Source organism: Mugil cephalus, chromosome 7 (assembly GCF_022458985.1).
Source record: "Mugil cephalus isolate CIBA_MC_2020 chromosome 7, CIBA_Mcephalus_1.1, whole genome shotgun sequence".
Lineage (NCBI taxonomy): Eukaryota > Metazoa > Chordata > Actinopteri > Mugiliformes > Mugilidae > Mugil > Mugil cephalus.
This window is the reverse complement of record NC_061776.1, coordinates 1,345,711-1,367,383: the sequence shown is the minus strand read 5'-3', so window position 1 is coordinate 1,367,383 and position 21,673 is coordinate 1,345,711. Positions and strand designations below refer to the sequence as shown.

General features: G+C 42.1%; 1 protein-coding gene across 10 annotated transcripts; it reads right to left on the bottom strand.

The window, feature by feature from the left end:
- On the bottom strand, positions 1-19,216 carry amph (amphiphysin). Of its 10 annotated transcripts, none has more exons than XM_047589836.1 (23): positions 19,062-19,216; positions 18,032-18,112; positions 17,380-17,434; positions 17,178-17,272; positions 15,796-15,891; positions 15,609-15,716; positions 15,062-15,147; positions 11,271-11,346; positions 11,057-11,139; positions 10,023-10,161; positions 7,274-7,393; positions 7,101-7,184; positions 6,375-6,401; positions 6,230-6,253; positions 5,530-5,763; positions 3,780-3,809; positions 3,322-3,363; positions 2,478-2,798; positions 2,010-2,054; positions 1,626-1,682; positions 1,197-1,385; positions 1,005-1,106; positions 1-891 (listed from the first exon to the last, which is right to left on the bottom strand). In XM_047589836.1, the coding sequence occupies exons 1-23, from the start codon at positions 19,128-19,130 to the stop codon at positions 790-792; spliced, it is 2,265 nt and encodes a 754-aa protein (XP_047445792.1). In that variant the 5' UTR covers positions 19,131-19,216; the 3' UTR covers positions 1-789. The 10 variants fall into 10 exon arrangements, with proteins under 10 accessions (XP_047445792.1, XP_047445793.1, XP_047445794.1 ...); XM_047589837.1 differs by having other exon boundaries at positions 5,530-5,760; XM_047589838.1 differs by having other exon boundaries at positions 7,274-7,384.
- Positions 19,217-21,673: the final 2,457 nt, after the last annotated feature.

Sequence of the window (21,673 nt, the reverse complement as noted above, 5' to 3'; positions counted from 1 at the left end):
TCCGTAGAGTTATTCTTTATTTTTCATCTGGGATTGAATACTTCTTTCTGAATTACTGAATCTCATGCTGGTTGTGAACTACTGTGTTTGCTAATGCTCAGGCATTAAATCTGTATTTTCTTGGCAGAAAACAGCAACACTCATCGCTGACATGATTCTTCACCACATAAACCAAAGAAAAGACCACGCACACACACTCCAGAATGATAACACAGAAACAAGTGAATCGAGATTAACAGTAACAGCATGTCCGGAAAATACAACTATCTCACGAGTTTCATTTTACACGCAGGATCATTTAAATAAATCACACCACTACAATGTCTGGCAGAATCCACAGCAGAACAATATTAATACAACACACTTGGTGCCAAGTAGTTTATATTTCTCTTTGTCTTTTGTTACAAGGTTGCTGTATTTATAACAATTCGCACACTTTATTGGTGTGAATAGACAGATTTCTATGTTCTCAATAAGCCACATCACATTTTTTTTTTTTTTTTAACAAAAACATCTCATTTCCAGAGGATGGTACGACATACTATCATCTCATGCATAGAAAACATAATTCTGGGAATAATACTAGTGTTTATTACCATAAACTATAGCAGATTTTAATCTTCAAGACAAACCCTTAAGTTGTCCAGGAGACCATTGCAGCAGGTTATATGTTTTTTGTTGTTTTTTGTTTTTTTTCATGACAGATATGTAGATACATGCTGAAGAAAAGGACTCAGACACAGATATATTAGATTTCTGCAAAATGTTCACCACTCCACAGACTTTTACTCAAACACGCTGGGTAAAGTTTTCTGGGAAAAGTCCTTTATGGGCGCTCCTTCCAAGCGTTAACCAGTCATTTTCTTTGATCCCAGTCAGCCAACCAGCATCCTATAAACACAAAACCAACACAATCAGCCTTTTCAGATTGTTGGAACTGATTGTTTCAGGTACAATGTTGAATTTTAATGGAAAGGTTTCTATGTGTGATTAGCTGCTCTCACCTGATCCTCTACTGAAGCAGTGGGAACCACCAAAACCACATCACCTCTCTTTAGCTCAAGCTCATCTGAATTTGCAGCCTCAAAATCATGCATGGTCTCCACCTGCAAGTCCAAATACACAATCAATACTTCTGACACACTCAGCATATCAACTATTACAGGATTGTCATTAGCATCTGGAAGAATCGTCACCTTGTAAAGAAAGTCATCAGGAAGTCCTGACACTCCACCGGCAGCACTCATATGTTTGATGGTCTGGTTTTCACTGGTCACACCATTGTCACTGATTGCAATTGGGGAGATGATGTCAGCATCACGGTCATCATCACCTTCATTACTCGAGGCAGGTTCAATCACAACAGAGGGGATTGGCATATTTTCCTGCAGAGGACAGTCGATATTATAATAACCAGGTTTCACTGCATATACATCTTTAAATATCCTTCACTTTACACACAGTGCAAACAAACCAAAACGAGGACCATGAGGCTGTTCTGCTTTGTTAACAAAAAACATCCTATTGTAAATGATTTCCCTGACTTCCAATTGCCTGTAGGTGACGCTAGCTGTATGCGAGTGATTCTACGGATGACTCCTGGATGAGTGATATTTCATATTTACCGATAGAGCTGCTGCTGCTTCACCTGGAGATGCTTTAGTCTCTTCAGCAAGAAGAATCTGTTTGCAGACAGAAAATACGTCAAACAAACAGAACAGCAAGTGTTGTCATCAGAGAACCTGGCCATACATCATTCTACATGAGGTGATTGATTAAATAAAATGTTTGTGGGTACTCCAGAAAAGACCTGAAAATTAAAAGAGTCAGTTACCAGGTTATAAATTCAGTCTGATAAAACATCATCCAATAGTTTGACAAGCATACCATAAGAAGTTTCATTGAATGGCTCAGGAAATACTATTTCCATCACTTCACAGACATTTTAGTTTTCACTTATAATTAGTGGAAGATAAAGAGCCAATAAAAACAAGAGTGGAGTAACATACTTCACCAAGATCTGCTTTGCCAGAGCCTGGAGAGCCAACTGTTGACTTCAGAGAGAAAATCAGATTTAATTCAACCTCAACTTCAAAACATTTCACTCTGACACTTAAGTTTCAGTCTGATTTCATTTAAACAATGAAGATGATGATGATGAAGATTATGGTGATATGGATGAAGATGGTGGTGAATAGGGTTACAAACTGGGAACACCAGGGGGTTCAGGGTCTTGTTCACAGACACTTCAGAATGTGGCACGTTCCAGGGATCAAACCCCTAACCCTCTGGTTAGTGGACAACCTGCTCCACCACAGCCACAAGGAGATGGAGATGAAGATGGAAATGATGGAGATGAAGGTAATAATGGCGATGATGATGAACTTGATGAAGATGGTGATAAGGACAATAAGGATAATGATGATGATCTCAAATGCCACTGTTGCTGTTATCACATCATCAAAATATCCACTTACAGCTGGCTTCTCCTCCTTTGGGCTGTCTGAAGCTTTTTCTATCTTTTCTTGATCACCAGCAGGAGGTGCTTCTTGTTCCTCCACCTCACCAGCAGGAGGCGCTACATGTTCCTCCACCTCACCAGCAGGAGGCACTACATGTTCCTCCACCTCACTAGCAGGAGGCGCTACATGTTCCTTCACCTGTTCTTCTTCAGATGGAGGTGCCTGCTGATCCTGTTCTCCTCCCGGTGAGGGAATTGGAGGTTGTTCTTCTGCTGGACTAGCAGCTGGTGTCTTTGAGGCTTCAGGAGACTCCGTTGGTTCACTGTTAACTTGGTTCTTTTGCAAAAAGAAACAGTGGTAATGTGTTGGATGTAATTCTGGTCTAAAGTCATCTTCACTTCCTGTCATATCTGATTAGAACCGACTAGAAAAGATTCCACAGTTCATTAAATTCAGAGCAGCAGTCCTAGTCCTAGTCCTAGGTCTGTAAATGGAAAGCTGGTGGAGAGGATGGGGAAATAAAGGCAACACAACAAGAGATAAATCCATAAGAAGAAGGAGGCGGAGAAGGAGTAAATCTGGATCACTCTAACGTGGTGAACTCCCAGAAGGAGAGAAGGAGAGAATCCGTGAAACAGTGAAAGAGGAAAAGACGACTAAGTTGAACGAGAAGAACATGACAAACCACATCAACAGCTTCCCAACAGCAAAGGGTTAGATAGACAGACAGACAGACAGACAGACAGACAGACAGACAGATAGACAGATAGACAGATAGATAGATAGATAGATAGATAGATAGATAGATAGATAGATAGATAGATAGATAGATAGATAGATAGATAGATTTACAACTCACCATCTTGTCAAAATCAGCAAAAAATGCCGGAGCAGCTGCATCCTTCAGACAGCATGTGAAATAGAGAAATTTAATGAGCATTATGAGATGAGACATCAGGACATTTTAACACCCACAACAGAAACTGGTCAAAGACTTAAGAGGCATTACTGGGATGAATAAAGGTTTCTAAGGGTATGGTGCTGTAAGCATGCTGCTACTTTAAATCAGTGACCTCTCTCCTGTTCATATTTTACTGCTCAACAATAAAACAGAATAGTTTTAGACACAATTCTGGTGGCAAGATTTGGATAAAAAAAATTGACAAAAAAAAGTGAACATTAGAAACAATCCAAAACAACTTAACATTGAATGTTGGACAGCTTTATACTGAATCAAAGGATCTAAATCCGTCTCATCTCTGCACATTTGAGTCATTGAGTAGGTGAAATATACTTCAAGTTCAGTTTCAACGTTACCTGTGAAAATCCATTAAATGAATTGGCCACCTAAATTAAATTGCAGAGACACAAATTAGTTTTTAAAGTGAGATGAGTCTAAAATAAAAAGGCAGATTCAGGGTGAAACGATGAACAAGCAGAGGACGTTCAGAGATGGGAGCAAGCAAGAGTGGAGGCAGGAGGAGCTCAGGCTGGGATCCAGACTTCAGAGCAACAACTGGACTTTATGTTCTCTCAGTCTGGGGGAGGGGAGAGAGGAAAGGGGGGTTCTCACTGATCTCTAGTCTACTCTAAGCTATCTACCACACCAAGACGGAAGGAAGGTAAGTACCTCTTCCTTTTCTTTATCTAGCTCTTGGTATAACTTTCCAAATCTCCGGTTTGCGGCCTCATCTTCGGACATGTCTGAATTTTCTGGTTCTTTGTGAATTCTGGGACAGTTTACTTCATTATTTCCTTGTGCTGCTGTTCCACAGATGGACGCTGAACTTTGCTTAGTGACAGAAGACGTGGAGCCAGCGTCCTGCCAGGAAGTGCTGTCGGAGGTAGGACCCTCAGTTCCTGAAGAGGATGCTGGGAAACTGTTGGCGAAAGACTCTAAATCCACCCCACCTTCACCTGAGGCCTGAGTAAAATCCTCCCTTCTGTTCCCACCCGGTTCACTAACAGCACTGCCTTGTGTTTCAGCAAAAGGATCCGAATCAAACGCACCCCCCCCTCTTTGTGTTTCAGCAAAAGGATCCAAATCAAACGCACCCCCCCCTCCCTGTGTTTCAGCAAAAGGATCCGAATCAAACGCACCCCCCCCTCCCTGTGTTTCAGCAAAAGGATCCGAATCAAACGCACCCCCTCCTCCCTGTGTTTCAGCAAAAGGATCCGAATCAAATGCACCCCCTCCTCCCTTTGTTTCAGCAAAAGGATCCGAATCGAACGCACTCCCCCCTCCCTGTGTTTCAGCTAAAGGATCCGAATCAAATGTACCCCCCCCTCCCTGTGTTTCAGCAAAAGGATCCGAATCGAACGCACTCCCCCCTCCCTGTGTTTCAGCTAAAGGATCCGAATCGAACGCACCCCTTCCTCCCTGTGTTTCAGCAAAAGGATCCGAATCAAACGCACCCCCTCCTCCCTGTGTTTCAGCAAAAGGATCCGAATCAAACGCACCCCCTCCTCCCTGTGTTTCAGCAAAAGGATCCGAATCAAACGCACCCCCTCCTCCCTGTGTTTCAGCAAAAGGATCTGAATCAAACGCACCCCCTCCTCCCTGTGTTTCAGCAAAAGGATCCGAATCAAACGCACCCCCCCCTCCCTGTGTTTCAGGAAAAGGATCCGAATCAAACGCACCCCCCCCTCCCTGTGTTTCAGTCTCATCACTTAGTTTTCCTGAGTCATCAGCTACAGCGCCCTCTGGTGAAACTTGTGCTGTTGCTACACTCTCAGCCCCTGACGTCTTCACTGGAGAGCGATGTCCACAGGAAAGTTCGTCATCAGCACTCACCCAGCCTCCTCCCTGACCCCCATCCCCCCACTCTTCAGCAGTCTCATATTCAGACCCAGATCCGTCCGGAGACCTGGAGCACTTGTCTCCTCGATCCTCTGCAATCTCCTCAACCTGTTCACCATACTCATTGGTGAATATAAGTCCTGGGGTGGACTTCCTGTGGTCTTGTTGCCCTATCAGATCTCCTTCTGAATCTGACTGCCCTGCCTCGTCTTCATCACTACCACAGGGCTGAGGAAGAGGGTTAGTTTGAGAGTCCCAGCTGCTAACCTCATCTTCAGCTGCCTTGGCATTACAGTCCTGGGTGGGTGTAGCTGGATCTGCACCTGGTTGCAAGCCTTCTGCCTGGGGCCAGCTCTGAGTCTCGCCCTGCACCCCTTCTGGCCCTACAGCGGTGGCCCCTGGAGCATCTGGGGCCTCAGCTCCAGAACCAGCATCTCCGTTTGCTGACACAGAACCAAAGTCAGCTGACCAGTCAGGGACGAAACCAGAATCTGTAGCCTGCTTGGAAAGGCAGGGAATGAAGGGTTAAACTTTGGCCCCATCCTGTGACTGGAAGGCCGGCATGACACAGAGGATGTAAACAAAGTAGACTTGACACAAATGATGTTAGAATTAATTGAGTCCACCGGGTTCTTCCTTCAGTAGAACTGACTTAAGATGAAAGGGCCACCAGCACCACTCTGGAGCATTGCCCAGTAGTTACCATTTACACTTTTCTTCCTTATTCCATTACTTTATTGGACAAAGAGAACATGACACGTAACAAACGCCCCTGACCAAGAATGTAAGTGTTTGCCTGATACTACACATCAATATTTTAGCAGAAAAAATGAAACTCTGTCAAAGTCGTTGTAACAAATCTTGAAAAAAGTGACAATGAAAACAAATGCATTCAAACTTAATATGGAAACGGGAAAAGACTCTTGTTGATTAGTTTAAATGAACACATGTAACTGGAGGTACTTACAGGCTGAGCTGCTTGGGCATTGGCCTTGAAAAAAAGAAAAGGAAAATGGTTCCTGACTGAACAGGGTAACTCTCTGTTGATTGACCGATGTGAAGTTGTATTAGAAGTAAATGTAAATTTGTATAATTTAGCAAATCATACTCACCGACCACATATCCCAAGGTACAGCTGTCTGAAAGAGAAGAGTTAATGTTGTTTAGTGTGACTAATGATAATAAAATAACACACATCTTATATACACTAGAATCAACAAGCAATTCTTATAGCTTGAACCAATACAGAGTGGGAAGGATGAACCTGTATTTAGACCAAGTGTACTAACCCTAAGCCACTTTATAGGATTACTTCTTTATTTTGTAACTTACTTTTTGTAGTTTGCTACAAGGAGAGAGTATATATCAAATCTGACCAAACACAAACTAAAAGATCTGATTTATGACCACCTGCACGTAGACACACATACATGTGCAGCTTAACAGAGCTGTGCTCTAAATTTGACTTTCTGAATACAGTCCTCCATTGGTTTACATGCAATGGAGAAACCCTAACCCTAACTGACAGGAACACGCCCTCCTCCTTCACACATGGTTAATACCATGTTAATAGGGGCCCCCCTTCTGGTTGACCTGTTACATCATATAATAAACAAGAATCGTTCATGTGGCAGACCAGCATTTCAAACAACAACCAGATGGAGAATAGTTCAGCTTTTTAATCTCACACATTGTGTGCATGCTAGTTACAGTGCAGATAAAGACAGTTAAAGTCGGATTAAGGCACTAATTTGTTTTTTCACGTGCATGTAAACATGTATACTGTGATGGTGCTGATGCTGTTTTGTCCTGAAACATGTTCAGTTGATGAATGAAACCTGTGGTATTGGCGAAACACTTTCATCTGGCTGGAAAGCATCAAAGTCTAGATCAAGAAGCGACTCTCCAGGTCTTTCATTGGGCTGTAGATGACAACAAAGGGAAAACAGGTAAGAACATACTCATAACACAGTGCATGTACTGGTTTGTCCGTACTGAAGTGGACTCAGACCTGTGAGGGTGAAGGCGCTGGTAAGAATTCTCCACCAAACAGATCGATAATCTGCTCCTCTGCCACCTCCTTGGTGGGTGTGACCTTCGGTGGTGGAGGCACTGGTGGACCCTTTTTAAGCTTCACAAAAATGAAACAAAGCTATGTTAATAAATCGGAACAGCAAGGCAGCAACAACCAAAACACATCTGATCACAAGAGCAGGACAACAGGGTGCTAGGGTTAGGGTTAGCTTGGTTAGGGTTAGCTTGATTAGGGTTAGTTTGATTAGGGTTAGGGGTTGGGGTTGGGGTTAGCTTGATTAGGGTTAGCTTGATTAGGGTTAGGGGTTGGGGTTGGGGTTAGCTTGGTTAGGGTTAGCTTGATTAGGGTTAGTTTGATTAGGGTTAGGGGTTGGGGTTGGGGTTAGCTTGATTAGGGTTAGCTTGATTAGGGTTAGGGGTTGGGGTTGGGGTTAGCTTGGTTAGGGTTAGCTTGGTTAGGGTTAGCTTGATTAGGGTTAGGGTTTGGGGTTGGGGTTAGCTTGATTAGGGTTAGCTTGATTAGGGTTAGGGGTTGGGGTTGGGGTTAGCTTGATTAGGGTTAGCTTGGTCAGGGTTAGGGTTGGGGTTAGGGTTCGGCTGTGTCTGCTAAAGACAAGAAGTGATCTATTATTAATTGTTGAACAGAAAAATGAAAAAGCCTTCAGTCATCAGTTTGTCTTTGAAATCAAAGACACAAATTAGATCTGAAGCAGTAAATGTTTCCAAGACAAACTACAGGTGTAAACGAGAGTGCTCCCTAATGTTCACAGTTCCCTCACAAGCAAAAACATTTAACATCCCTGTAGTGAATGAACATATATTTCATTTCAGTCACACAGCAGAGTCACCAACACCATCGAGCCATCAGTCAAAGAGAAACACAGCGAAATACTAGAACCCACAGTCACAGAAACATGAAGCAGCTTTAGTGGTGGAAGCATGATCATGGAGATGAAGCATTTAGAGGACTGGTCTGAAGACACAGAGACTAAAGGACTGAACAGATACAACTTAGACTGGCTGCCTCTATTTCAGGCTGATTAGAAGAGCCTCAGAATCTAACATCAATGTCACATACTCTTTGTTATTTACTCTTTATTTTATAATTTGTACAAAAGACATTTAAATGTTACATGGCCTGATGAGAGATTTGAATGGATTTTATTTCAATTATTTTAATTTTACAGCTGTGGAGCTGAAAATGGTTAGATTTGGGGATGAAAAGACAAAAAAGAAGACGACGTTTTAAGGCGATTTAAGTGCTCCACCTCAAAGGCTCTCTGTGTCACAGTGTAGGATGGTAAAAAAAATTGTTCCATTAAAAATGTTTGCTGACATTAATAAATCATACTCTGAGGAGTGAGTAACAAGTATTTGTTTTAATGAAACCTCCAACAGACAAGTACAACATGAATTAAATATTGTACTGTTAAGATGAGGATGAGAGGTTCTAAAACACTGGTTCCAACATGGAGTACAAACAAAAGTATGTGGGATATATACGCATTTGTACGCCTCCACCAACCAGTCAACTGATACGATTCATTTACGGTATGTCATGTTTCTTCATGATGTTACAGTGAGGTTGTCCTTTTATGAATGTATAAAATTAAAATCACATCACTTCCGTTGGTAATGTGTTTTTGTTTAGTTAATGTGAGGGCAGGGTTCAGGACAAATGGAGGCTTGTTGAGGTCAGACAATCTGAATATTTGAAGAAAGTTCATCAAAACTTCTTGAAATGTTTCATTATGAAGACTGGAGTAGAAAGCTATTCATTTGTTCAGTTTAAACAACCCTAAATGTCTGAAAGTAAAAGTACAGACTTACAGACAACAGATACTTCTTCAAACTAGGATCCATCAGAACTAATCGGCGTACAAAGGGACTAGACCGTAGTCTGTAAAGGTGTTCGGGTGGTGAATGTTCTGATTGGACTGACAGAGAAAGAAGCGTTGTTCATTGTTAACCTCAAGGTGATGTTTTTGAGAAGCTGCAGAACCTTCTCACAACTGTGACCATGTGTTTCAGCCATCAACTCATCATCACAAACACCTTGGGATAAATAAACTATCTAATTTAGTCTTACAGCACCAGAACCAACTGAACCAGTGTTCTAGAAGCGTTTGCATATCACACACACATCTATGCACATATCCACACACACACACACCTCTTTAAAATACTATGGAAGGAAAGACAGCGATATCTGAACTGTCAGTAGAATCATAGAGGTATTCTACTTTAAGTTTCGACTGTACACAACAACACTGGGGTCTTATCATCTCTAAATACAGGTTGGAACAGACACATGACAACAAACTAGCATTTGGTTCACTCACCAATCAACACACAAAAGTAGCAGCAAAGAAAAAACAGTCACAGAAAGTTACGATCAAGTTCAGACAAGAAAGAGACTTTGTTCTGCACCATGACTGTCTATCAACATCATTATGAGTTAGTTCTGTTAGCAATCACTGTAAGCTAACAGGACATACTTAGAGTTCTGCTTCAGCTCAGACTAAAATCCAGTAGTCTTTGTTTGAGCTTTGTTTTTAGATAAACCATGACCTCACAGACAATAATATGTACTAATCATTGGTATCTATAGCCTATAAATTACAAATATCACAAATATTATCAATCAGTCAAATCACAATAACCTAATTATATGACCTGAGGATGAGATGAGATGAGATGATGGTTTAGTTAAGGTAAGGTTCTACCTGTGTGGGGGATTTGGGCCGTGGTGGTCCAGGTGAGACAGGGCGCAGCATGTGGTTGGAGCTGGCATCCGGACTCTCTGGTGGACTTTCATCTTCGGGTGGTGAAGGTGTCCTTGCGAGACGCAATGGTCCTGAATCACTGAGGGATAAGACAGAAAACCGTGTTCTGATTGGCTGGCCAGTGTGAGATGTTGAAACCAAAACATTTCAGCTTGACAGGAACCTTGTTGGGTTCTTGCCGTATCTCCTCCAAAAAAAAAAAAAAAAAAAACAGGCATGGAAAACAGAAAAGTGAATTTTTGGCTACACTTCCCATTAGCCAGTAATTTCTTTCAAACCAGAAACACAAAACTTACGAATTTGTAATTTGTCCCTTCGAGTTATTTGAAAACCATTTGTCTCTTAACTTCCAATTTTTCTCCAAAGTCATTAAGGAAAAAGATTAGAATACCAGTTATCCACCTGGTTCATGCTAACTCCGCCATAGCTGAACTTCTTCTGGCTCCTGCCACTCTGACACCAGCAGCACTTTAGACCAATGAGCAGCCTGAGAGCTGACTGGATTTAGCCCAAATGATCAGTGGATAACACTTCAATCACTTACAAGAATTTAATGAATAGAATAGACTGGGGGCGTTGGGTGTGTAATAAATCAGCCCATTTAGAGATAGTCTATGTTTTCATAGACTTTTTGGTGGTGCTGCTGCCTGTGGTTTCATCAAAACGTAAAAGAATCCATTGTAAGTTATTTAAAAAACTATTTTCTCATCGTTTTTGTGTTAGCTTGGGAGGTCTTAGCCATGTTAGCCCATTTATACCAGCCCCTGGGAAACATGAATGTCCCCTAAAGACTAGATGCAGCATTTTTTCAGCTTTTTGGTAAATAAAATTTACTCCACCAGTAATCTGTCATTGTGCTCACTTTCTTTTTTTTAATCTGCCAGATATGTGTAACTCAGAAACTCTTATACAAAATTACACAAAAACAATGTATCTGTGAAGTGAAAGGTTAGAGAGTGGGCACTGGCACTGACCTGGGAGCTCCTTGAATGGTGAACATTTTATCAGAGTGCTGCTCTGCCAGTTGGGTCATCACTTCATATAGCTGTCTGCACACCTGCAGGGTTACAGGAAATATCATTATTTACAAGTCCAATGATAATTCAGGCCCAGACACTGTTGGTCTGAGTTAATATACTGTAGCTTTATTTAAAGAAGTAGTCAATCAAAGACAAAAGAAAATCTCACCAGTGAGATCTCACGGTGAAACTTTGCCTCCAGACTCGTCACACTCTTAAATGTGCCAATGTAGAAACCGACCCGGCTGCAGGTATTAAAGTATTAGAGTATTAAAGCAGTGAAATGATGATCAGGATTCCTTTTGTCTCATCTATAAATATATAAAAGCTTGAATCAGCCGTGTTCAGACTGACATGTCACATCATTCAGCCTCTTCTTTTTTTTCAGGAGGCACTTGGCTTTAAAAAAAACTGACTCTTATATGAACCAGAGCAGCTCAGTGAATGCTGACTTCATTAACTTGACAATAGACATGAAGACAAACTGATGATGTGAGCCGGTATAAACAATCGTTTCATACTAATGCTATTCATATCAATGGTCTTCAACAATCAGGTGAGTCTCAGTCTTAAGGTTCACACTTTCCTTTTTGGTTCTTTTGGGATTTTGTTAGAGCCTCACAAGGACTGATCGTTTTACCAAACTAATAACCTGCTGAAAATCAGGTCAGAGAGGAATCCATTCAATGTTACTGGCAAAAAACACACGGTTGAGACCAGAATGCAGCTCTACAGTCTCACAGTCTTCTTTCCAGTTTCTCTATGGCTGAGCTCACTCTGAAGCAAATAAAAATTTAATTCAGACTGTATTTTCAGACAATATTTGGTGTGACCACCCTTTGCCTTCATGAAGCTGCCCTCAAAAGCTCTGATTGACCAGACCAAACATCTGGGAAACCCGGCCTTCAACAGGGAAGAGGACTAACAAAACAACTCCAAAACTCCTCCACAGGTGGGGGTTGGGCTCGGGACTAGCAACCTCATCCTGTAAAAGCCTATAGCTACAGAAAGATACTCAAAAACCCTCAGGTCTTGGAAAGGAAGCCTCTTCAGCGCCCCAAGCTAAATAGACTATGACGACGTGCATGGAAAACCACAAGCATACTGTACATTTGAAGCTTCTGACCTTGAGGTGACTCATCCCCATGGTGACATGGAACGTGAGGATGTATGCAGGAGGAAAGGCAGCAGTGATTGTTGAGGAGATGAGGAGGTATGGGACAACTCTCCTTGGTCTAGGAGAAACCAGGTGGCTCCAGTCAGTCTCCCTAACCCTAAGTCAAATTAGCGAGAGGAGAGACCATACTCAGGACATCCAGATGACTCTGCACCACACACAGTAGCCTTCATGCTGTCCAAAGAAGCACAGATGACCCTTATCAGCTGGGAACCCATCAACTCACGGATAATCACAGCCAAATTCTAAAGCACGCATAAGAAAATAAACTTCCAACTTGTACAATGCTACACTCCTACCAACGATGCTGACGAGAAAACCAAGGAGCAATTCTACAACCAACTATACACCATCCTCCATACCAGGAAAGGAAAGGACATCTTGATCTGGATGGGTGACATCTACCAAGGAAGAACAGGTGATGAGCTGGACCGAACACTTCAGAGATCTGCTCGACAGGCAGCCTCCTCAGCTGAAAGCAGATATCCCACCAGCCCCAGGGCAGTTGGAGACAATCTGCAACCTCCCCAACAAGTTGGAAATAAGAAAAGCCATTATGTCCTAAGATGACGTGAAGCGGAGGGACCAGACAGGATTCCAGCAGAAGCTTTCAAGGCCGACATTGAAAGCTCCACCAACATGCTCCACCCATCTGACTGAAAAGATGGCCACATCGTGAAAGTCCCTGAGAAAGGAGACCTCAGGGACTATAAAAACTACAGAGGAATAATGCCCCTTTCAACACCTGAGAGTTCAGGTGCTCAGCTACATCCTGCTGGAAAGGCTCCAGAATGTCAATGAGAAACTGAGGGAAAACCAGGCTGGCTTCAGGAACAACAGTTCCTGTGGAGACCAAATTACCACCCTTAGGATTATTAAAGAACAAAACATTCATAATCATGGACCAAAACTCACTAGAAGATGTAAACAGATTCACATACTTCAGGACCATCATTTCTGTGGAAAGGCAAGGACAACATTCAACATGCTAAGCAATATCTGGAAGGCAAAAAACCTGTCACTCAAGACTAAGCTACAAATCTTCAACTCAAACGTAAAGACCACTCTATTCTATGGCTCAGAAACCTGGAAAAATCAGCCTCCTGCCAGAGGGGGGTCTATTAAATAGTTTGAGTCCAGGCTGACGGGGATCAGCCACAATCTGAGCTGCAGCTTCAGAGTCCTGGAAGACTTCAGACTTGGGCTGAGCGATATAGCCTTTTACTGGATGGATGGATGGATGGATGGATGGATGGATGGATGGATGGATGGATAGATAGATAGATAGATAGATAGATAGATAGATAGATAGATAGATAGATAGATAGATAGATAGATAGATAGATAGATTGATTGATTGATTGATTGATTGATCGATCCCCAAAGGGAAATTAGGTTGTCACAGCAGTCCGGTATTTGGGTACAATAAAATATAAACTACTGAGGTAGTAAAGGTAAATAGTAAGTAAATAATAATAATAATAATAGTAATAATAATAATAATAATAATATACAAAAATATATACAAATGTGTCATGTGCAAGGTGGCCATACATAATTGCAATATATAATATGTAAACCTAATTAAACCTAACTAATTGTTTTTAGGACATGTCACAAATACACAATATATATCTCGATATTTTACCTTAGCCTTCAATTAACGCTTTGATGCATATATTCATGTCAGTAAGATGATTCTTTGTGTCTACATTAAAACACTACTGTTCACACTGCATTAATATGAAGATTTTAAACACGTAAACTGTATTTACTGAACAGTTATTCTACATTCTACATTCTATATTCTCTACGTTTAAGGTCAGGCTTAAGACTTTCCTTTTAGACAAAGCTTATAGTTAGAGCTGGACTTAACCAACCCTTAGTTATGCTGCTATAGGCCTAGGCTGCAGGGGGACGATGCACTGAGGACATGTCCTCTCCTCTTTCTTCTCTGGCTCCTGTCCTCTAATATCTTATCATTTTATTTTCTATCTCTTATAATTTACTAACCACTGTGTCTCCCTCTCTCCCTCCATCTTCTTGTGAGGGTCTCTGGTCTGGAGGCTGAATATCTGACCTGTGGAGTTCTTCACATTTAAAAGTGGAAATAATCTTGATTGTTTTTCATCTGCTGCTTCCTGGCCAACCACTGAGTCTACGATCCTCAGCGTTGCTGTTTCTTTGTGCTTTTTCAAAAGAGCTTGAGCAGCTCATCTTGAAACACCAGTCTGCTTTGAAATATTTGTCTGGGAGAGACCTTGCTGATGCAGTAGAACTACCTTGTGTCTTGTTGCTGTGCTCAATCTCGCCATAGTGTACTGTATTCATCTGTGACATGAACCTGTCTTCCACACCTCACCTTAGTGGCACAGTCTGGCTTTTCTTCATCCAGTTTGAAGCCTCATACACAGCTGTTTCTCTTTCAGTTAACGACTAGGTTTCATTCTACACGTGACAGTGATGAATGTTAGCACCTGTTCAGTAGAATGTGTTGATCATACACATAACTGCAGTCCCTAACTTTTTTGCAAGAACTGCTGCTGATTTAAAGGCAAAGGGTAGTAGCACCAAATATTAATGGGATTTTTGTTCACTCACTTTGCATTTTGCAAATTGATAAAAAAAATAAAGTTTATATGCCTGAAAGCATTCTTAGTTTACAGCATTTTCCCCACACCTGCCTAAAACTTTTGCACAGTACTGACCAACAGACCAGTTTCCATAGAAACACAAAATTATTTAGATTAGTTTGTGTTTAGGAAGTTTGAGATGAGACTCACCGGTCCCAGAGAGTTGGCAGTTCGTCCTGCAGACCAACGTTCAGCTCATCAAACACTCTCTGGGCCTTTTTCAACTCTTCCTCTGCCTGCACACAAACACTGTTTCACTAAATCACTTCAAACACATGACAGAAATATTAAATTCAACACCAGATCAGAAACATCTGGCTCAAAACGGCAGAAAAGAAGGCAGCACACTGTGGTGGAATCCTGCACAGACTGATGACGAGAGGCAACTACTCCACCACTAAATGTGTAGCGGAGGACTGTTGTTCTGGAGTCTTTTGTCAGGAACTGATTCTTCTCCAGGAAAGATATGCTAGGCCAATCAGATCATAGGGGCGGGGCTTAACATGGTGATGGCCATAAGAGTGACGGAAGTCTCACATCATTTGATTAGTTTCCACACTAAATGAGTCGGATTGATTAGAGGACTATCTCCAGATGGACAGCTACCGGATTCTGAGAGGAACTGAATTTATTCAGGTGATGCCAGGCTGCCACTGAACAGCTGAATATCCCAACCTCCATCATGTTCTGCTCTCACCTTCATCATCTTGCGGTCGTTCTTCATCCCAGACGTCTGCAGAGTCTCTACGTGATGACGTGCGCTGTCGTAGTCAATGAGTTTCCGACTTCTTTTGGCCACACGAGTCTGAAACAACAGATAAATTCATGCGGTGAATCTGTTTTCAATATGAAAAACTTTAACCAAACAACAAACTGCTGCTGACTTTTAGGTCTGGGAACTGCTGCAGGTATGCGTCCAGGTTCAACAGCGTTGAGTCAACAAGTTTGTTATGGAAGTCTTCCCACAGTGCATCACAGTCCTGCAGGAAACAAACATGGAGATAAACTGTTTTACAATCAACACTAGGGAAGTTAGCATTAGTGTTTAGGGTTAGGACTTAACAGGGTTAGGAGTTAGAGGGTAAGGAATTGGAGGGTAAGGGTTAGGGGTTAGAGTGGGTTAGGGTTAGGGTTAGGGGGTTAGGGGTTAGAGGGTTACAGGGTTAGGGGGGTTAGGGGGTTAGGTTTCGGGTGGTAGGGAGTTAGAGGTTAGAGGGTTAGAGGGTTAGGGGGGTTAAGGGTTAGAGTGGGTTAGGGTTAGGGTTAGGGGGGTTAGAGGGGTTAAGGGTTAGAGGGGGTTAGGGTTAGGGTTAGGGGGGTTAGGGGGGTTAGGGGTTAGAGGGGTTAGGGTTAGGGTTCGGGGGGTTAGCCGTTCAGCTGTTGATTGGCCTATGTGTCTCCCCGTGTGATGTGTTCACGTAACACCGTGTCTACCTTTGTGACGTGTTTTGGTGTCATCTACCTCTTTTTTTGTTTGTTTTTATTTATTCAGTTTACTTCAGTCAGGTACAAACTTTTTGTACACAAGAAAAAATAGTAATTCACTTCTTTCTTTTTCTGTTAAAATATAATTTACGAAAACTAAACAAATGTACCTTGAGTGAAAAGGTTTCATCTTATTTTGTCTAGACTTTTTAAATCACCATTTTTCCATCTGCTCATTTTAAGATTCATTCAGAACAAAACGTGTACATTATGTCCAGTGAACAGTTTATGAGCAGTGTGCTTATAATTCACTTTTCTATGTATTGATGATATTGTATCTCAGTAAGTCTTTATAACTATTAAGCTTGTTACATGTGTTCATTTCTAAATCTAGATTATTCCATATATTGACTCCTTTAATTGATCCACATTTTTTTTTTTTTTTTTTTTTAACATTTGTTCATACCTTTGCATCCCTATACACACATATCTCTGTCTGAAACATCCTCTGGAAGCAGGTTTTTATTTACGTTATACATAATTTGAGCAGTTTTATAGTTCAGAAGATCATTGAATTTAAGGTCTGTGAGTTTATAAATAATTAGTTTGTTGGGTCTTGATAATCAGCCCTGGTGGTTATCCTTATTGCTCTCTGTTGTAAAATTGGTTTTGTAATAGTTTTATACAATGTTTCCTCAGACCTCTATGCAATAAACAATCTATGGCTCAACAAAGGTTACAGTACAAATAAATGTAGTGAATATTTGTTAATGTGGTTTCCATCATATCTGCGATGTGTTCAGGTGTGTAGGTGTTGTGTAGGTGTTTCCATGACTCTCACCTTCCCGATGACCATGACATCATCCTTTCCATGCCAGTCCGGTTCGTAGACCTCATGCAGAGACTGGGTCAGGTTGATGGAGGCCTGCTGCATCGCTGCACAAACACACAAACAACCAGACCCTCACTGATGGTCATCGTACTCCAGAGGAAGGAGTCTAGTACAGGGATGGATGTGGTTTGATAGAGATAATGTTTGTCACCTTTGATCGCAGACATGTAGGCCTTCATCTCTCTCTGCAGCCGAGAACCTTCAGACTGAACACAGAACACGGGTTACAACGGGGACTAGTTCCAGGAACTGATGAGAAGAACCAACTAAACCGACAAGTTCCAGACATAGATCATTTAGAGGAAACGTCTGGTAATAAATGAAAATGAAGGTTGACACAGAGCTCAGTGCAGCTCTATGAACTCTATATCCGTACCCATCAGCCACAACATTATGACCACTGACAGGAGAAGAAATTTTCATAGACCATCTTGTGACAGTTCAATGTTGTGCTGGGAAAGGTTTGGACCTGGCATTCATGGGTGTGGACGTAGCCCCTATCTAGACCAGACGGGGCCCCCTCCACCCCCTGAGACAGGTCAACAAGCCTTCAGGTCCTACGCTCCAGCTGCAGTTCTGTTCTCTCTACCAACAGGATGCTGTGTCAGGCCACCTGCCAAAAGATTATGACCACCTCATGCCAATACCAGTACATGGTTACGTTGTCATCATATGAGTCATTAACCCCAAGACCAGGTCTGGACAGGGTCACTAGCCCTGAACCCTCTAACTGGGCCACATGGAAACCATTGACCTCTCCCTGGTCTCGCAGAGGAGGGGGAAGAGGAGGACATGTCTCTCACCTCTTGTCTTCTGAAGTTGATGACGACTTGTTCAAACTGTTCATCTTTGGTCTCGTCTGCTTTTCCAAGTTTCTGCAAAACCTGAGAAAACACAGAAAAGATGATTCAGTGTTTGGGTCACATGTCTTCCATCTCTGTCCTCGGGTCTCCAGAGTCTGTCCTCTAGAATTTGTCCTCCAGCGTCTGTCCTCTGGAGTTTGTCCTCTAGAGTTCAGTATACAGTCCGTCCTCTAGAATCTGTCTTCTAGAGTCTATCTTCTAGAGTCCGTCCTCTAGAGTCCGTCCTCTAGAATCTGTCTCCTAGAGTCCGTCCTCTGGAGTCTGTCTTCTAGAGTCCGTCGTATACAGTCCGTCCTCTAAAATCTGTCCTCCAGAATCTGTCTTCTAAAGTCCGTCCTCTAGAGTGAGTCCTCTAGAATCTGTCTTCTGGAGTCTGTCTTCTAGAGTCTGTCCTCTAGAGTCCGTTCTCTAGAGTCTGTCCTCTAGAGTCAGATTTTTTGACAGCTTCAGACTTTCTGTGAATAAACTGCTTTAATAATGAATGAGTCATGTGACTCTGATCAGACCAATCACATCGATTTAAACTAAATTTAACACCTAGACAACCCATGAATGACGCCATGTTGTTGGACTGTCGTCAGACCTGGCGTCATTGCGTAGCCCCCCCCCGCGCCTTCGACCTTGCGCCAGTGGACTTCATTTAAACGACATGTTTGTGACGCCTTGATGTTAATCCACCTGCTGCAGCCAATCAGAGGCTCCGCATTACTTTAATCATTATACGTTGTTTTTATCAGCTGATTTTAACGGGATCATGACGTCACCACCTCTGTACAGCCGCTGTCGCTTCAAAAAAACGGAAACGACTCGTTTGACTTTGATCAACTGATCCAGAGGCCCACAGCCTCCGAACTGCATCCACAGCGTCCATCCGTCCTCCAGCCTCCGCCTGTCCTCCCCCGTCGACCCTCCATCCTAGTTCCGTCTATCCTCCACCCTCCATCCCTCCACCCTCCATCTGCCTTCTCACCTTCTCCTGCGCTCGGTTCAGACGCTTCTGGACGTTTTTAGCGAAGATTCCCGTCTTGATTTCCGCCATGATGACTGCAGACACGGAGAGAGAGGATTACCAGAGTCAGCAGGGGGAGGTGTGTGTGTGTGTGTGTGTGTGTGTGTGTGTGTGTGTGTGTGTGTGTGTGGAGGAGGGGGCGGGGCCTAAAGCCTCTCAGCTGATTGGACAGTTGCAGTCAGACTGTTGTTTACCGTGTTTTAGGTGCAGCTTCAGGTTGAGTTGATGAATGTGTCAAACCTTCAGTTACAGGATGGAGGAGTCTCTGATTATAGGACGAGACAATGTGGTCCAACAGTGGACGTAAAGAGGACAGGTGGACCAGAGGACAGGTAAAATAACCAAGCTCTCAGGTTTCAGATGACCTGGTCAGATAAATGTCTGATCAGGATCATGTTTCTCCTCAGCCTCGAAGCACTGACATGAAGATGTCTGAAGACAAATAATAAAGTTAGACCGTCTGACTACTCAGAATTAACTTCAGACTCAGAAATATGAGACAGTGTCTTTAGGGAATGAATGAAGCAGAGTGACGGTGCCCAAAGTCCAAATCATCAACTGAAAAACACATATTTACTTTTTTAAGAAATAAGGTAACTAAGAATATCAGAGCAGCTAAATCTGACCTTTTCATAAAACATATGAATGATGCTAATAGGATCATAAATAAAATCATAAATAAATCTGGAATTGCCCTCAGAAATTAACAAGAAACCCAATAATGATCCTAATAAGCAACTAGAGATTAAAGGCAGGGATAGTCATTTTTTCTTTTTGGCATAATTTTGTCCAAATAATAACCTCTCAGTAGTTGCATGTTGTTATCTATTGCTCTGGTTGCTGCTCCTCTAGAGTTGTCTGTGGTTGTATTTGTTTTAGCTTTGAGGTAATTACCTCGTTTTTAAGGACCACAGTTGAAAACTATCCAGCTGCCCAACACTGGCTAATTTACTATTAAGCCGAGTGATGTTCAGTGTAAATACAATGAAATGAAAATGAATGATCAGTCTTCATCTAGAGACTGTCTTCTTTGGAGTGGACAGAAATGAACACCCAGCAAGTTGAACTTTCTGATGAGGGTAAAATAAACAGATTCAAATAATAACTGTTTTTCAATTATTTATTTATTTTTTTTTCTTTCTTTCTTTTTCAGCCGGACTCTGTTTGGTGTGTAAATGTAGATAGTTTAAAAAAAATTAAATCAGTGTCTCTAAATGTCCACCAGGGGTCAGCAAAGACTCACACTTGACATGAAAGTTCACTGCAACTTTGAATGTTTTCTATCATGCACATAACAACATTAGTGTCAAAGTAGTTTAAAGATGTAATAACAAACTGTGCACAGTTGCATCTTGTCATACTGCATCATGGTGTGGTTTGCAAACTGCATAGCTGGGGACAAGACAGCGCTGCAGCATGTGATCAAAACAGCTCAGAACATCATCACTGTTCTCGGTATTGTGTATTCATTGTGCATTCATTCAACCAAGTACAATATTTCATTTACTTGATATGTTTGTGTATTTTCTGCATACAGTCCAAGTTCAATATTATCATACACTATCACTGTCACACTACATATGAAAAAAGTCCCTCTCACCCACATGGGGTGCTATCTGTGTCATCCTCAAGCTCGGGTCCTTTACCAGAGGCCTGGGAGTTTCAGGGTTCTGTGGGTTCAGAATCTTAGCTGTTCTTGGTACTGCCATGGTTCCTCTGGACAGAGGCTACAGGTGTTGTTTCTGGGACCCGTTCCGGGGTCACTCTCCTACTACCAGATAATATAAGATAAATATATGATATAATTTTATTGATAAGGGATCAATAAAGTTGAGTCTAAGTTTACAACGGGGACCACGCTACCTTAACCTTCCACATCTGTTCCAGCTGCTCTTTCAACCCTTGGTGCTTCTCAACCTTTTCGTGTTACTTCTCTCTGATGTTGGCATCAGCTGGGATCTCCACATCTATCACCACCACCTTCTTCTGTTCTTTGTCCTCCTCCACTGTGTCCGGTTGGTTAGTCAGGACCTGGTTGTCAGTCTGGAAGCTGAAGTCCCACAGAACCTTGGTCCTGTTGTTCTGCACCACTTTCTGTGGTGTGGCCCATTGGGACTTGGGTGGTTCTATTCCACACTGGGTACAGATGTTCCTCTACATTATCACAGCCTCTTGGTTGTGTCTCTAGACGCTACAATAATAATTGTCTTCAAAAACTGTGTGCAAGTGGACCTAGAAGAACTGATGGTGTCTTGATGTCTTTATTTCTACTCTGCTTTATTCATACATTCCAAGAAGTTTCCTATTGTATTCTATATCTTAGATCTCAGGTATTAATTATATATTCACTTAATAATAGTAACAGAAATAAATAAATAAAATCATAGTTTCTGGATCTGGTCTTGGGTAGACCATAGTGTCTGGACTCGGTCTGGACCTGGTCTCGGAGGCTGTAACTCCCGACTCCACCAGCAGAGGGCTGGTGATGAAGTGAGTTCCTCCATCTGTGAACAGGAACAACAAAGTGTGTCTCTAATCTAAAAATGATTTCACAGAGTTTCTTGTCCACGTGA